Source organism: Caloenas nicobarica, chromosome 18, assembly GCF_036013445.1.
Source record: "Caloenas nicobarica isolate bCalNic1 chromosome 18, bCalNic1.hap1, whole genome shotgun sequence".
Lineage (NCBI taxonomy): Eukaryota > Metazoa > Chordata > Aves > Columbiformes > Columbidae > Caloenas > Caloenas nicobarica.
This window is the reverse complement of record NC_088262.1, coordinates 2,880,492-2,897,325: the sequence shown is the minus strand read 5'-3', so window position 1 is coordinate 2,897,325 and position 16,834 is coordinate 2,880,492. Positions and strand designations below refer to the sequence as shown.

At 39.8% G+C, this 16,834-nt stretch overlaps 1 protein-coding gene across 3 annotated transcripts in view; it reads left to right on the top strand.

Annotated features, from left to right (window-relative positions):
* Window positions 1-16,834, top strand: part of CEP112 (centrosomal protein 112) — a 147,909-nt gene that overhangs the window by 95,984 nt on the left and 35,091 nt on the right. For 2 of the 3 annotated variants that reach the window (XM_065648054.1, XM_065648056.1), the window contains 2 exons: window positions 11,338-11,400; window positions 14,688-14,837. In XM_065648054.1, the coding sequence (XP_065504126.1) occupies window positions 11,338-11,400; window positions 14,688-14,837 (213 nt within the window). The remainder of the gene's footprint in view (window positions 1-11,337; window positions 11,401-14,687; window positions 14,838-16,834) is intronic. The other variant, XM_065648055.1, reaches the window with a different exon arrangement.

Genomic DNA, 16,834 nt, shown 5'->3' with positions numbered 1-16,834 from the left:
TGAAGAGAAAGAATATGACATCTTCAGAGATGAAAGAGATGCTCTATTAAAAGTATTGAGTTTCCCCTAAGCAGTTACTTCTGCTCATAAAGAAGCGGCGTCACGTGCTTTCCATGAGCTCACGTTGTTGACTCCTGTCCCTCTGGCTCTTGTTCTTCTCTGCCAACTCCATATTTCATTAACTACTAAAAACGGTTCCATCTTTGCATCTTTGTCTCTAAGACCTTCTGGGAACTGGACCATCTCGGCAGCAATTCTGTAGGTTCCTGCTCGGACTTCTTGGCGTGACGGAGTCTTTGATCTGAGTGACACCTTTCACTTCGTTAACATGAGCGCTAATAGCCGCAGTATGGATAGCTTCATTGGTGGGAGCATCCAGATGGACTATTTTCACACTCACTGCAGCGATATCCTGGTTATTTACACGGGGGCAAATAGGTCAACCATAAAATGTGGACCTTGTATTCTTCCCGAGTATAATGATATCATTAAATTGGTATCTAATTATAATGTAGACGTATGTTTTTCTCCTTGCTGAATGCATTCAGGATCTCCAGGAGTTATTGTATATGTGGCATCTTTTTAGACTAAAATTTGTAAATGTTTGTTTGAATCTGTTACATAGATTCTTTTGTTTAGGCCTTAGCTATTATGACCTCAAGAGCTTACAATTCTTACCAAGAAGAGCTGGATATTACCTGAGTCTCTTAATATTTTTATTGTAATCCAAGATCTATTGTCTATGATATTATCTCTCTATTCCAGTAATATTTTTCTTGTTTTTATGTCACCGAGTCTGTGTACCTTTACTTACATTTGGTTCTTAAACATTTCTGACACTGTGTTAGTGATTCACCAACTGATAGTATTATAAATGAGCGTAGAACTTTGGCTTTGTTGGAGAAAATCTGCCAAAAGCCTAGAAGATCAAGAAAAAAGAAAGTTATTTCCAAGAGAGAAAAGATTTATGTAAGAAAGTGAGTGTATGTTAGCACGAGAAGTACAGATTATTTAATCCGTCTTTATAGTACTTTTACAGCAACTCTTGCAATAAAATTTTGCTCACAATGAGGGGAGAAAACCAATTTCCTCTCTCCTGTGTCCGCTTTTACGCTGCTCCTTCGTATTCCTCCAAAGAAAGAGAAAGAAAGATGTTAGTGGACCAGGAACATGGTCATAGAAATTGCATCATCCCTTAGGGGAGACATTTGGAAGAATCTTCAATCAACAGAGCCAAACATGAAGAAAAATATGGTAGAATAATCTCAGGGATATTTCACTCAGATGAGACTAAACAGAATTTATGGCTCTCTCCCTACAGGAGACATTTCAAAGCAGTAGTCTCGATTATTCACAGAGTTACTCTCCTTCCATCTCCTTTTAAAAAACCCCAACCAACCAAAAAAAAACTTACAAAAAAAACCCCAAACTGAAAACAGGTCTAAGATTTCTACCCATCAACTGTATTTATAAACCTGTTTCCAGAGGTTATCAAGAGTGGTATGAGTGTCACTATGGGAAAAAATATGCACCCGTGATGTTACTTTTTAACATCTTCATTTGGAGAAGAGATCAAGCACCATGTTATTTGCATTCACAAATAACACCATAGGGTTGAAAATTAAGATGGCTGATGCAATACTGTTAAGAAATGAGAACCAGACAAGAGGAAGCATAATTGAGCTAAATCATAAATTATGATAAAATAGGGAATTAAAAAGATAGCTTTCAACAGGGCAAGGTCTGATATAATTAAAATTAGAGCTCTATCATATGGCCTGTCTTTCAGCACACTTTATTCACTCCTTATCATATCAATTATAGCTGGATGGCTCTTTGAGAAGTTTGGGGTTTTTTTTAACCAACTGGTATTAATCTAAGGTATCTGTATAAGAAGTATTCACAGGTGGGGTTTTTTGTCTTCTCTGTCTCCTATTTCTTTTCAAGTCTGTGTCCAAACACCACTTCTAGTTCTGCCTCACCAGGGCACTCTCTGATTTTTCTCAATTCTGTAACTTCCAGGTTGTAGCCTTTGGTAAGATCAAGACTCACAAAACCATGAAGACGGTGGGTAAGGCAAACGCTGATTTATTTGCTGCCCAAGAACTTGGGCGTCATTGCTGGAAACTAATAAGAGATTGATTTAAAACTGGTGAAAGAAGGAACTTCTCTAAACAAGAGATAGATGGTGAGCTGCTTGAATTGATTTCCATGGAGGTTGTGGAGGGAGATATTATCAGCGAGTTCAAAAAAGGATTAAACAGTTTTATGAGCAGCATGTTTGTAACCGGTCACTGATGGGAATAAGTGGGGATTTAGTGTTTAAATTCTCCAATACAAGAGCTGCGGGTGCTGGGGATACGAGGGGCAGGTTTCTGCCGTCTCTGCAGGAGCATCTGGAGAGGACACTGGGCTTGGTGGCCCATTGGCCCGAGTCTGAGGACATGCCTGATGGTTCAGTACAACTGACGGTTCAGTCTTAACTTTCCTGGTTACAAAGCGCAGGAGGCTCTTCCAGGGGCAGAAAGACTGTTCTAATGATTTTTTTCAGTAGTTTCCTCATCCTTTTTTCACTATCCAAACAAACAGGAACACACCGACTTTATCTTGTAATACACAACTGCTTATTATTTTAACTTTATTAAATATTTTATAAAGCCCAACTGAATAATTTCCTCTTTCCTTCCTATTTTTTTTTTTCGCAATACTGTGTGTCTTGGAGAAGGCTAATTGCATGAGGTACAGTTTTCTCTAATTTACCAGTTTTACTTATCTTTACATCCCAGGGTACATTATAACATAAGGAAAAACATTGGCTGTTCTCCAGTACGGTAGGTGATTGAAATGTGAGATTGCTTTTTTTAGAGAAAAAAAAAAACCAACAAAACAAACCCAACCAAACCTCAGCCACTTCATTTGTATTAGATTCTTTCGGAATTGTTGAATGAATCCCATGTGGTCTGGGTGCCCAGGGAAGGGCGAGAGGACAGATCCTGGGACTGGATCCCGGTACCTGCGGCAAACAACGGTGTTTGTTACCTGGATTTAGCAAATACTAAGTGGAATTTTCTCCTGCATCCCATGCCATGAGCTCCTCGTTCTTACTTTTCTTGAAAGTTTCTGGGGTATTGAATCCTTTACGCAAAGATTTTCTCAAGTTCCCCAAACCTCAGCACAAGCCAAAGCCCCATGGATCGTGTCCGTCGCATCCCTGCTTAGGTCACTGTTTGGATATTTAAATTTTTCACTATAGCTTTGCTTTAGAAAAAATGCTTAGTTATCAAGACCAAACCAATATAAACCATCTTTATTGCGTATTTAAATTCTGGCACAATTTGAAGACCTTGTTTACACTTACTTGGTCTTTCTTCATATCTTTGTAATAGAGAAGAGCTGCAGGTGGCTTTATTTTTTCTTTTTCCCCCCTTCTTTTTGGAGGGGAAGGAGTGTTTGGGAAATAGGGAAGGGGTAAAACGGTGTTATTAGTCCTTCAGAGTCTTTAATGTGAAGAAACAAGAGTGTTCCAAAACGACTTGCTTACAGCTGCAGAACGTGTCACAGAGCAAAACCCACCTTCATTAAATGAGTGAGAAAGAATTCTAATTGTTTTGAAGTTCTTATGATCAGTCTGCATATGCTTCATTGTAATGTGATACTAAAGTGCCTCAATTATGATTTGTATATTTTGGTGCCAGAAGGTTTTTTTTCTTATGCTAAATTATTAAGTTCTGTCAGCTGCTGGGCTGTCATATAGAGATACAGTAAATCACATTATATTTTGTCATGGATTACACTGAGCAATAAATTTGGGAACAGAGATCAAAGTAGTTTCACAATCACATCTGAGTGTAGGAGGGGTGTTTAACTTGTAGAAAATCTGATTTAGGTGAAACTGTTGCAGTTCTTGTGTGAATTTGAAATGAATTTGGGTGTTTGCTTGAAAATGAATAAGGTACAAATCCCCAAAAGAGTTCTCCTGTATTTAGTTCAGAGGAGTTAATTCTGACCTGCAGCTGCAGGATGGAGAAGCGATAAATAGTGAAACACTGGGAATGCTAAGAGTCTCGCAATGTCTTATTTATGTTTTTAATTGCTTTCATGATTGAGCGCTATATTCCATTCTCTTTTTAATTGGGACTTCGCTGGACTTGTGCACAGTTACTCATCGGTACAGTAATGCTCGCTGGCTCTGTGAAGCTTTGTTGTATTTAAAACCACAAAAAGTAATCCAGCATAATCTTGCTAAGAAACACTGATTGCTTCAGATCATAGATTTGTTAAGGGATTTTGTCGTATTTTGAATGTTTATCTTTCCAACTGTAGGAGCTTAACTTTTGTTGGGCTCTCATCTAATGATGTGACTTAGTAATATCGAGTTAACTTAGTAATACTGAGGCTGTCCTTTTGTTTCCAGTTTTCCTTCTATTCCATAAAAACAAGATTTGCTCTCAAAATGATACACACACATGATTTTTTTTCTAGTCATTATCTTCTTCACGCTTGTTATTGCGACAAAATTCAAATTAAAATGGCAATGGTGAATCTAAAAAATAAAAGTTACGTTCTTATCCCTTTATAGTCCTTTAGGAGCCTTATAGTCTCTGCTTGGCAAAAATCAAGGTGCATGAACTTTGCTGATATATAATGGTAAAGTGTTTGGGTCTCAGAAAAATCTCTGATTTCTGAAAGAATCATGAATTGTAAAGCTCATATGAATTAAGTAGACTGGAACTGAGTCAAATGATGGATCAGTGTCACACCTTGGTACCGTTGCCGTCTGTTTGTGGAGGAAACATCATCTTTGACTTGCATCTTCACAGATGTTTAGCAGCCTGTCCCTGGATGTTCCTGGGTGGCAGCTGTTCGGGTACCAAAAACTTCTGGGCCCGAGTGATAGAAGTTTTTCCGTAAACCTCTTTGTATTCGAGTGGGAGAGCCTGAGTGCACAACAGCGAGTGAGGTGCCCAGGATTTCTGACGAGCAAAGGCAGCTTGTAAAAGCTCAAAGAATTCTCGTTGAGTGCGTGTTTTATTTGTTAAGGCTCTGAAAAGGAAAATGGCACCGCTTTTGATATAATGTCTTAAACCCACTTTAAATAATCAGTTTAGTTGAGTAGAACAGAAGAAACCCAGGAGATATTAAAAATCATAATCCAGGAATGTGTTTGTGCTGTACCAGATTTAGGTGTGTAACTGTGGGAAAACTGGCTTCAGTGCCCTGCTGGGGAGAGTGGTGCAGCCTCAGCATCTTCACCAGGTTTACTCAGTTCATCTTATTTGAGTGTCGAGTGAAAAAAGGAATCGTGCCATAATGTAAAAGCCACCTGTCTGCCAGCTGTTTTGGCAAAATCTCACAGTACATCCTCAGATTAAAGTGTAATTGTCTGTCCTTTAAATGCCCGATGCACTGTATAAAGTGTATTTAAGTTATTGAACAATTTCATGTGGCAAACCTAGACTATTCATCTAGTTTTAAAAACTTGTATTTGTATACAAGGCTTGCGTGTTAGGCCATGTCATGCAGTTGGTTTTAAATGAGGTGCCTGGCTCGCTGCAATATTGAATAGAAATCAGTATTAGTGAAGCTGGGAAATACCTAAATGCTCCGTAAATCCATTTAGATGAAGCCAGCGACTGCGTGGCAGTGTAAGGTTGGTGCAACTTTGGCATCAGACACCATCCAGCTGGAGTCACATGGAAGAATTTCTGGAAGAGTTAAATGTCTGTATTTAATTCCTCTACATAATTTCAGAATGATTAGAAATAATCTGTTGGTTTAAACGAAAGGCCTGAAAATCAGAGTTTTCCCAAGGCGCAAATCGCACAAGCGGTTTTTCCGCAGGCCCCCATCGAGCGCAGAATTGCAAGGCGCCGCAGAAAGGCAATTCTCCTTACAGGTAGGGCATCAAATTCATTTCTATTCAGTCTTGGTTTTTTCCCCATGAAAAGTACTTAGCACGTGAACGAGAGGGGTTTTTTCCCAAAGATGTGTGTTTAAAGAAAAAAAAAAAAAAAAAGAGAAAATATTTATAGACCTACAAAAGTAGAATGTAAAAGAGAATATTAATGGGATTTGTGGGTATGACAGATTGGGATTTCTATCATTCCTTTTCAAAACCCTTGAAGTCATTTGGTACTTGACTCATTATTCTGTTAACATCAATTTGGATATGGAACTATTTTTAATGGCCTTTTGGGTGTCTCAAATTACGTATTTGAACTGGTACACAATTTTCACTGTTCCACAGAGACTGGGTCTCCGTGTAACTGGTTGGTGGGGAGAGCGGTAGCAAGAACAGGGGAGTCAGTGCAGGAATTCACCCGCTGTCAGTGCCAGAGGCAAACGAGGAAAATACACGTTTCAGGCTTTGAGGTCTATGGGAAATTTTTATGTACAATGAGATGAACTTAAAAGGTGATCTGCCAATCTCTGAAGTTTAAACAGATACTGTACCGAATGTTTTAACATACTTAATAACAAAAATTGCTACAGTTGGCCATTCTGAAGGTCATTTTCTTTTGACATCTGTCAAATTACACAATCTCAAATTTTGCTACAAAGTATAATGCTGTCAAACTTGAATAGAAATATTCCAGAATGTGGAGTGGTGTGTTGTTTTTTAAGGTAAATGGGCCCCATTTACATTAGTTCTTTGATGTTAAATTCTTTGCTGCACATCAGAGAACAGTTGCTTCTTCCCTGGAGCAAGTTTTCTTTCTTCTCCTTCCCCCACCCTTTGATTTTTTTTTTTTTTCCAGTTTGCTTACGCTTTTATCTAACTAATTATGGAGGATCAGCTTATATATGGCCATCATTTAGCTACTTGAAGACATTTTGAAAAACGATTATTTCATAGCTAGTACCCTTAACAGATTTCTTAAATCTGCTTCTCTATTAGTGAATGTTGATGTGTATATATAACCCTCTAGTTTGTGGTAGTTATGTTTGTGGGGTTTTGTTCTTTGTTTGTGTTTTGGGGAGATTCAAATCAAACTGAAACACTACTGAATCAGTCACAAACTGTAATTCATATATACTTGAACAAGATTTCACTGTGCATCCTTACCTCGTTCCGATCTGTCTGCATTTGGGTTGCAGGAGTTAGTTTTCCTATTAATTGTGTAGCATAATTAAAATCTGAATTTCCATCTGCAAATCACCCTTCCGAAGCCGGAAGATAGGCATGGATTTGTGCTGTTCCAAAAACCTCTTAACAGCTGCATTTTTTGCTAAACATTCAAGACCTTCTAAACATCTTCATGGGTGTTGGTGGAAGATGAAGTTGACCATGTACTCGTGGGCAGCTCCTGGGGCTGTTTAGGGCATGTGTTCCGCCGGGTAGAACTAAAAGTCCCCTTTAATACATCTTACACCTTAAAAATAGCATCTAAAAACGTTGTACTTAGGGTAGCACATGGTACACTTCAGTGGTGTGGTCCCATCATAGGTCCTTTGCTCTTTTATTCTCGGTAATGCTGTTCTGTTTCATGAAAGGAAAGAATGAGAAGGAGACTGTGTTTGAATAGCATCCACTAATTCAGATACCACATCTGTAGTGCTAATACCGTTTTTAATTTTTATGTGAGATGTTTTGTTGGAGTCGGTGCAGTTTTGCTCAGCAACCACAATTTGATGCTTTAAGGCTTGTTAGAGAATTATAGTTGGTTTTTAAAACCAATTAACTGTAACAAGGACATAATCTTTTTAATGCAAAAGTCCTCACTCTGTAATATAAAATAACTGCATGTAAAATTGTCATAATCAGATAATTTTAGCTAAAATATGTATTAACTCTGTGAAACTAAACAGAAGTTAATTTTTGAATCAGTGGGATTCCTCTATGGCTTATCCAATTTAAACCTTTTTATTGTAAAAGTGGATATTACAATTGATATGTCTGCCAAGTTTTTGCCAAGCGTGAATTTCAACAGCTACCTCTCACACACGGAAAACTAGTTTAAGACCATTAACTACATTTGCAGTGCTGCCCATTGCTATAAAAAGAGTTAGACTTTAATGAATACTGGCTGACCCTCCAAATGTTCACCTTCCAGTTGGATCCTGATTCATTATGTTTCTGAAATAGCGCGTAGCCTGAAAGCGAGGGAATGCCCTGAAAATAATAGAGAAGCAGCTTATGCTTCATAAAATGTGTGAGCCGAGCAGCCTCTTGGAGAAGGAGCCCGGGAAGATACTGCTGTTGTGCACCATGTCGTTTCTAACCTTCTTGTTTGTCAGGATAAATGTAATATAAATCCTCCATGATGTTCGTTGTACGCAGCATATTTACTTTGTAGTAAGCCATTACAAGAAAAAAGGTAGAAAATGCCTTTGTGTGTGTGTGTCGCGGTGTTATGTGTGTCCCGGGGGAGCAGTTGATGCCTCCCTGGGCTGCAAAGCAACAGCCTGTAGTCAAGAGGTGTTACTTGGCCTCAAGTTGCGCCAGAGGAGGTTCAGATTGGATATTAGGAAAAAATTCTTCACGGAAAGGGCTGTCGGGCATTGGAACAGGCTGCCCAGGGCAGTGGTGGAGTCACCATCCCTGGAGGGGTTGAAAAGGCGTTTCGACGAGGTTCTCAGGGACACGGGGTAGTGCTAGAGTTGGGTTATGGTTGGACTCGATGATCCTGAGGGTCTCTCCCAACCAATATGATTTTATTCTATTTTAGTCACAGGTTTTAAAAGAGGGCAAGTTCTACATTTCTGCAGAGAAAGGAGATGCAAAGGCGCGTTCCTGTGCGTCGCTGTGAATTCGATCTGACCCGTGCGCTGTAACCCGCAGGAGCTGCAGAGCTTCGCTGGGGATGACGCAAGAGCCGGCCGCTGTTTCAGATCTGCACGGAAAAGCTGAACTCAGCAAGTGGCCGTGGGTTTGAGTGCCATAGTGTCTGCAGAGCCAGGGCGAAAGAGCCAGAGCCTGCCCAAGTGTGTTCTTGCTCTTGCCAGTCTAAGTTTTGGTAGCTGAGTACTTCTGAAAATCAGACCCCTCAGATGAGAATGTTTAGGACTGCAAGTAGATGCAAGAATTTGTGGTTTGTTGATGACTGGGAGACAACTAATAAATATTTTGCTAATTGGAATTTGCTAAAGCTATTATAAAATAAGATACTGTAATTGCCTTTAAATAAACTGGTAGGAAGTACTTTCTTTGCCTTCAGTTAAGAATAAAACAGTGAAATTCAGCATATCTTCCTTTGGATCGCCTCTGTCGTGTCTGTCAGAGGTCATCCTGGCTCTGCTCGGTGTGAACAAACAAGTTCTAGTTTGTTTATGGAAGTTCTGGATGGCTTTTTGTTGTTATTTGTTGGGATTTCTTCTATGAGTTCAGGAGGTTATAAAGCTGCTTCTATGAAAGACAAAGACTTTTACCCCAGGCAAGTCGAGTGAGAGCAGCTGTAATGTGATCCGAGAGCCTTGCTGGCTGGTATCTCTCCCTTTCTGGCAGGAACAGTAATTTAATCTATCACTGTAATTTATTTTTTACTTTCTTCCCTAAAGATAAACTGGCAGTTTCAGTCACTTTGTGATATGCAGTGGTGGTAAAATGTAATCTGAAGCTCGATGACAATACAGTGGAAGGAGTGTTACCATGGGTCAGCCTGAGTACAAAGAGAAGTGGAGCAGGCATGGAGCTGTCTGGCATCGCTGCTCCTATGTTACTGCTCTCCTGGTATTTACGCCGCCCCGCAATAGGCCCGTGTGGAGTTTGTGGCCCACTTTAAGTGATAAACATTGAAAAAGTGGAATTCAGTTTGTCTGGTGCTCCAGAATTCTTGTATATGCTGTTTTAAACCAATACGTAGTACTATTATTTCTAGTTATACCCCCAAAAAATAGTGTGATCTCAAAAATTCTGCACATATTTGATAAGTGGTTTTGATCAACTTTTTTAAAAGATTTCTTAGTACCAACAGGCAGACCTGCATATGTTTCATAATCTTGGAACTTGGAGGGACTCAAGATCTTAAATTGCAGTATCATGTAAACTGTAAGATTATTTTTAACTGCCTGTAATATACTTATATTAATCTGCATCACACATAACTGCCTGGATTGTATGAGATGATTCACATCCTAGCGATTCTCACTGTCTGCGACTTTAAGCTCCTAAATTTATAGTCCAGCAAAATCAATAAGACTGTTTGCCTGCCTGGAATCCCCGGTGTTTGCAGAACTGGAGGTTCAGTCTTGCGACTGGATCCAAACAGGTTCAAAGGCTTTGGGGGCGCCCGTGGCTGCCAGAGTCCCCAAAAGAGGCGCTGGGGGAGCCCGTGTTTGGGTGCGGGATGCTGTGCCATGAAACTAAAGATGACAGATCAAAGATTTGAACACGAGGTCAGATAGATTTGGAAAGCTTAATCAGCTTAAATTTGCTTCAGAACTCAGCTTCGTAATACGCTGTCCCCCTAAGAAAATATTTTTCTTAGACACCTGTCCTCAAATTTTAGAGCCAAGAATGCGGGAGTGCTTAGCAGTTCATTTGAGGACAGCGTTTTCAGGCCGGTCTGTCAATATGCTGCTGTGGCACTTTGCAAGAAAAATACAAATCAGAATTGTGTCCCGAAATGAAATTGAAATTGGTTTTGAATTATTTTTATTATTGACTTATTTCTGCAGTTAAATTATTTGAGGAAAAAAACCTTAGGAGCTATTTTTCCTCAGAATTATAGAAATACTTGCTTATTGGGTTCCACATTGACAAACCAGCCTTGTTTTCCGTTTGTTTTATTCTTTATCTTTGAATTGTGAAAATAATGCTGGGAGAAGGAAAGAGCTTGTATGTCCAAGAGCTCCCAGCTGGTTCAGCTGCATGTTGGAGTTGATTTTCAGTTTAATCGCCACCTTTAAATAGGAAAGGACATGCAAGGGGACAAAAGGCAGTTGCAGACACGAAGCCGCGTCCTCCACGTCGCGTTGTACCCGTGCAGCCCCTGCCTGGGACTTTCCACTTCTCCCTTCGTTCAGAAACCAAATCACCAGATAAACCCGTGTGTGTGCTGCCTCTCTCCCCTGCCACACACACACACACACACACACATACACTCTTCTTTTTTTTTTTTTTTTTTTTTAAATCCGCAGAAGTCTTTATGTTTTTCTAATAATTGGCAGCAGAGGTACAATTTCTCCCCTCTTCTAAGCGATGAATAGTTGGCCCGAGATCAAAGCCGAGCCCTCGCGGTTTTTTGGCTGCCACAAAAGGGCGTTGGAGCTGGCGCGGGTCCCGGCCGCGCCGCGATAGGCATGTGGACGAGGTGCCAAGCGGAGGGCTCGGTGGCAAAGTGTCTGGACACGTCCTGCGGCTGAGCTAATCTGGTTGCCTTTTGTGTGCGTTTTCAGGCAAACAGCCGGCTGAAGCAAACGGAAAAGGAGTTCAGCCAGAAGCTGGTGAAATCCTCGCAGGTAGGTGGCGAGGAGGCAGGAACCTCAGCGCGAGTCCGTTTGATTTGGAGACTTGATGACAAGTGTAATTACTTCTGCTCTCAGTCTTGACGAGAGCGAGGAGCCAGAACCGTTTCCCAAATCAAACATCCAGTGTCTTTCTTGCAGATTTTAACCTTTCGAAAAACACAGAGCATCAAGCTGACTAGAAGAAATGGGTGGGGTTTTTTTTGAGTTCAAAATTTCATCTTTTTCATCTACTTTTGCCTCTCTGAGGCCCCAAGAGGACCAAGTCCTGTCAGTAGGTGGCAAGGGAAGGCAAGGTGCCCCATCAACCAGCACATTCAAGAAGTGATGGGACAACACCCTCAGACACATGGTGTGAATTTTGGGGTTGTCCTGTGCAGGGACAGGAGTTGGACTCAATGACCCTTGTGGGTCCCTTCCAACCCAGCACATTCTATGATGACATCTCATAAAATCAAGGCAGTTGCACAACCAGGACTTGCATTTCGTGTCTCAAGGTGGTGTTTGCCGTCACAGCCGATGGCAGGACGGCCGTCCCACCTCTGCCATCCTGGTGGTTATTGTTGCTCTGAGCCAATTTCAGCTTTCCTGCCCAAAATAACACTTCGAAGAATGTCAGTGTCCTGAAAGCAAACTGAGTTTTACTTGAGTTTTTGTTCTTCAGAGGAGTCTTTTGAATGTGGAAGATGAAATTGAGTGTTGGATTTACATATATACTTTAAAATTATAAGATGGGATAATTTTTAAATATTTTAGGTTGATTGACAGGTAGTACCAAAGTGCAAAAAATGATGGAGATGCAATGAGAAGTTAAGCTTTTAATAAGAAAATTGCCACAAGGATTTCTGTGGAGGTGTCGTTCTTCTCATTCCTCCCAACCACAGCAGAATGCCTTTTACTTGCAAACTGTGTTTTCAGCATTAGTAATAATAGGCTAATAATACTCTTTTAAAATCATTTAAAACACTACAAAGAATGGTTTAGAAGCCTCTAAACTAGAAGCGATCAATGACAAGAAATTGCAAACTTTATTTCAATCAAAAGTCAGCCTCTCCATGTCGTATTTACTGCTGAAACAAAAATGATTCTTGGTCCATTTGTTGAAGACAGGTGGAAGAATTTAAGCATTTCTGAATTTTTAAACAAGGGATGGGGACAATTGCTTTAATCGTTACAGTGGGAACACCTAGGTAGTGTAGTACAATAATTATTTGACCTCAGTGTCATGAGAAATTTTGTCAGACTGAAATTTAGAGGCCTGTAGAATAGTCTCAAAATGGAAAAATGTTGAGACTTTTAAAATTATTTTTTTATTAAGCCAGGCATTGCTGTAGCTAATACACTGTTCTCTTTAATGAGGAACGATGGGCCCAGCGACCAGAACTGGGATTGCTCTGCGCTTTCTGTGGCAGACACAACACATACATCATGTGTCAGGGCTGATGTCTGAATTTCTGTACTTTTGTGGGTTTGAATCAAATCCCTAAAATTACTTGAACATAGGGGGTTTTTTGTAGCTCAGTATTAATAATAGGTCAACTGCAACTTTTCTTGTGGTCATGTTGCTGACAACATCTGTCTAATCTTACCCTCTGTGGCCTCTTGGAACATTCGCTTTTAACACCCACACAGAGAAGATATTTCAAGAAATTTCCTCTGAAGTTTATACAAAGCAAACAGGTTTTTTTTTCTCTGAAAGGTACTGCACAAAGCAGATCTTTCTCCATCAATTCATGCTGAAATTTCCTTGCATGCATTTCAGAGCTCTTGTGCTAGTCCAGGGTCTTAACCCAGTAAAAGCTTTAAATCTCACTTCTGTGTTGTATTAGAGGGTTTGTTGCTTTGTTTTCTTTTTAAAAAGTGACAAAATGGAACATACACAAAGTGGTACAGGTTTGTGTGGCTTCAAGTTGTTCTCTTAATCATTTCTATGATCCATCATTTTCTCCTACTTTCTCATTGCACGTGTAACACACCGAGCAAAGCCAATTTGTGCAAATCCTTTGTCATCTAAATGATGATCTAAATTGCAGACCCAGTGATACCGCTTAATTCCACCTAAAGAATTACACCTATCCAGATGATCTCTAAACTTTGGCCCATTGATCTCATTAAGGGTGAATAGCCTTCCTTTTGATTGGCAGTTTATGTTTTTTAATACGTATTTGTTTTTAGAAAAGAAATATAGAAATACCCATGTGTGTTTTATTCATGATCTTTGTTACTCTCTGGAGTTTTCAGGTAGTAAAACATATAAATAAATCTACAGTAGAGTTTTAATCAGTCCTTTTCCCCTTCCCCTGTGATTCTAGTACCTTCATTTGTAGAGTATTTCTTATTATGTTAGTCCTGTCCTACTAGTAATTCTAAAAAACTACTTGTATTTTGTAGTTTTTCCTAATCAACTGTGGCCTTAGTATAGTTCAATGTTTCTTTACCGATGAAGAGGCCTTGCAAACACACACATCCGAGCACCCTGGCAGTCTCTTTCTGAACTGCCTGTGTGCTGAAGTGGTTTTAGAATTCGACTATATTATGCTGCTACAGCAGCTTAACCTTAAGCTTGAATATATACATTAAAGTCAGTGACTCTCCAGTATGTTTAAGCACTTTGCTGGGTGATGACTTACTTGTCAGCATAAAATTCTGTAAATATGCCTGAAGGATCAGGTTTAGTTATGACTTTCCACAGTGATAAAAAAGGTGAAACGAGTAAATTTCAACAACTTCTGAGTGACTCAGGTAAAAGGTCCAGTTTAAGGGTCCCAGACTTTGAATCGGGTCCCCACTGTATTGCTGAGCAGAACATGCTCCTTTCAGCAGCTCAGAAATTTCACTAACGAGTTTAAATTTCAGTCCAGTATGTAAATTCGGGTGGTTTTCTCCTCTGCAGTATCCAGCTATAAAGCATCCTTCTAAAAAAGGAACAGCACCAGCACTATGTAAATTTGCACGACTGGTTTCAGTGCAGCGGGGACTGGAAACACGCTCTGTTCTGGAGATCACAGATGTGCTTTGTTCTCATCAGTAAATATTTTGGAATGTCATAGTGGAAAACCCTCCCAAATATTTTGTGTTCAGCAATTTTTGTCACTCGCAGCCTTACTACATCCCTTTTTCCCTGCATGGAATTCCATGCTTGCTGGTGTGCAATATGTTAATTTAAAGTATTTAGCTTGCACAGCAGAGTTTGCCAGCGCCATGCTTGTACCGAGCATATAAACATGCAAAATACATGCCTTTTACCCAAGAGAGATTTAGCATGCTGTTTTCTTGTTTAGATCATCGCTGAACTTAAGACAACGGTTTCCTCGCTGACGGAGGAGAACAGCCGGCAGCAGCTCGCTGCGGAGCAGCGGCTCCAGGAACTTGGGCAAAAGTTTGAAGATAAGAAGCAGCAGCTGATTACAGATAATAACAGAGCAATCAAGGTAATCTGGGGATTTCAGTCACTGATGCTACTGGCTGTTTGAGCGTAATTAAACGTTCCGCAGTGGGCAGATGAAGGCAGGTACCGTTCCTGTTCGCACAGCGCTCACCAGTTCATGCGCCGGACTGGACTTTGATGTTGCTGGTGACTCAGGCTCTCTTCCCTCTAGCTGATCAGACGCCTGCAGAAAGCGGTTGGTTTTGGCGAGTCTAATGCATCCACTTCACTCAAATACTTGAAACTTGCCTGTTCCCTTTCTTTTAGGGCTGACTCAGTATTTTAACATCTTTTCGGCACTTTACAGTGCTTTCAGTACTTGGAAAAATGGTGAGAAATAGGAGAAGCGAGTTGCCCCACCAGTGTGGCACGGGCTTGAGCTTGGTTTTCACCTTTGATGCTTAAGGCTGCAATGAAGGAAAGTATGTTCTTAGTTTCCACTGAAAACAAAGTCTCTGCAAAATACAAATGGAATAGTCTATTTGTTATTTGTAACTTTTTTGCATTAGATTTCTACATATTTTGCATCAGAATTGCATTCTCTGGTCTTTTTCAAAGCAGCTTTAAGAGGCTACAGGTTCTGAATATTCAGACTCTGTTCTTTGCTGCTTGGACACCCTGATTCAAATCGGCTGCAGAGAATCCCACCTGCAGGAGCAAGTAGAATTATTTTTTAAACGTTTTTCCTTTTGGAGTAGTAAAGAGCAATGGAAGATTTCTTGAAACTCTCTAATCTGCCAGGGTTGACAACCAAAACACTTCCTTAAAAGTTGTATAAGACATTTACTAGTACCAAACAAAGAATTCTATTGTTAAATCTAGAAACTCATGAAAAAGTGAACTCCTACAGTTTTTCTGACTTTTTGTGCTGAAAAGAAATGATGGAAGTTTTGACATGTTGGAAGTATCTGATGTTCACTTATGGTACAGTTAATATCATCTCTATATTTGAAAGATTTGCATAAGGAAATTTGGTTGATGTAACTATCTCATCATTTGCAGAGCGTTCTTTTCCCTTTTTTCATGAGTTGTTTAATGATACTTTTTTGTTTTCCTCAAGGAAAATGTCTGCCTTTGTTTGTGTATGTGTTGAGGAACAAAATTTTCTGATTATTCTTTAGCCTCTTCTTTCAAAGGTATAAGCATATAGATGTTGGCTATAGTCTGTTTTCCAAACCAGAGGTAGCTTTTAATGATCACTAGGATCTGCCGATAGAATGTAGTTAAACCACATTATTTTGGGGTACAAGTGGATTTTTGCTACTTAGAAAAATGTACTGTTCGCAGTTATCCACTTTTCCAGTGGCCATCACAGAAACCTGTGACAGTGGAATAGTCCTCCATATAGTCACAAATATGCTGTAATTCAGCAGTTATCATGCATTATACCTTCTTGACTTATGTATTTGAAAAATGGGGTTTAGACCGTTTACCAGCTTAGCATCTGGTGCTAATGCTACTGTTGGATTCATGGATTCACTTGAACTCAGTTACATTCAGTGGAAATAATTCAGCTGTTGATAACGACAGTTATTGAACAGTAATCATTATAGGTGATATGAAATCCTTCTCCATGTAAATCTGTGTTCAGATATTAAAAAATTTAATCTTGGTGTTATTACCTCACAATGTAACGAAACACGTGCAAACCAAAGGGGAATTCTGCACAGGGGTTCTGAGCAGTGTCCCAGAGATTTTAGTGCTGGTGCTGTGAATATATTGGGTGATATTGGGTCAGCTTGGGGAAGAAATTGCAGGAGCTGTTCTGCTTGGAGCTCTTGAGCTTTGTTTAGTATCATTAATATTGTACTTTTTGAAAATCTTCCTTTGAAACTACTGATTTAATGGAAATTTACTGAAAGCCAGATATCCAAACAGAAAATTCTTAGGCAGGTATACTTTGGAAGCTGTGTATACTTCTGGAAGCAGAAAGAGGTGGTTTTAATATTCGATCACTTAATATTTTTAAGAACCATGCATACTTCTAGACAAGCATATGCA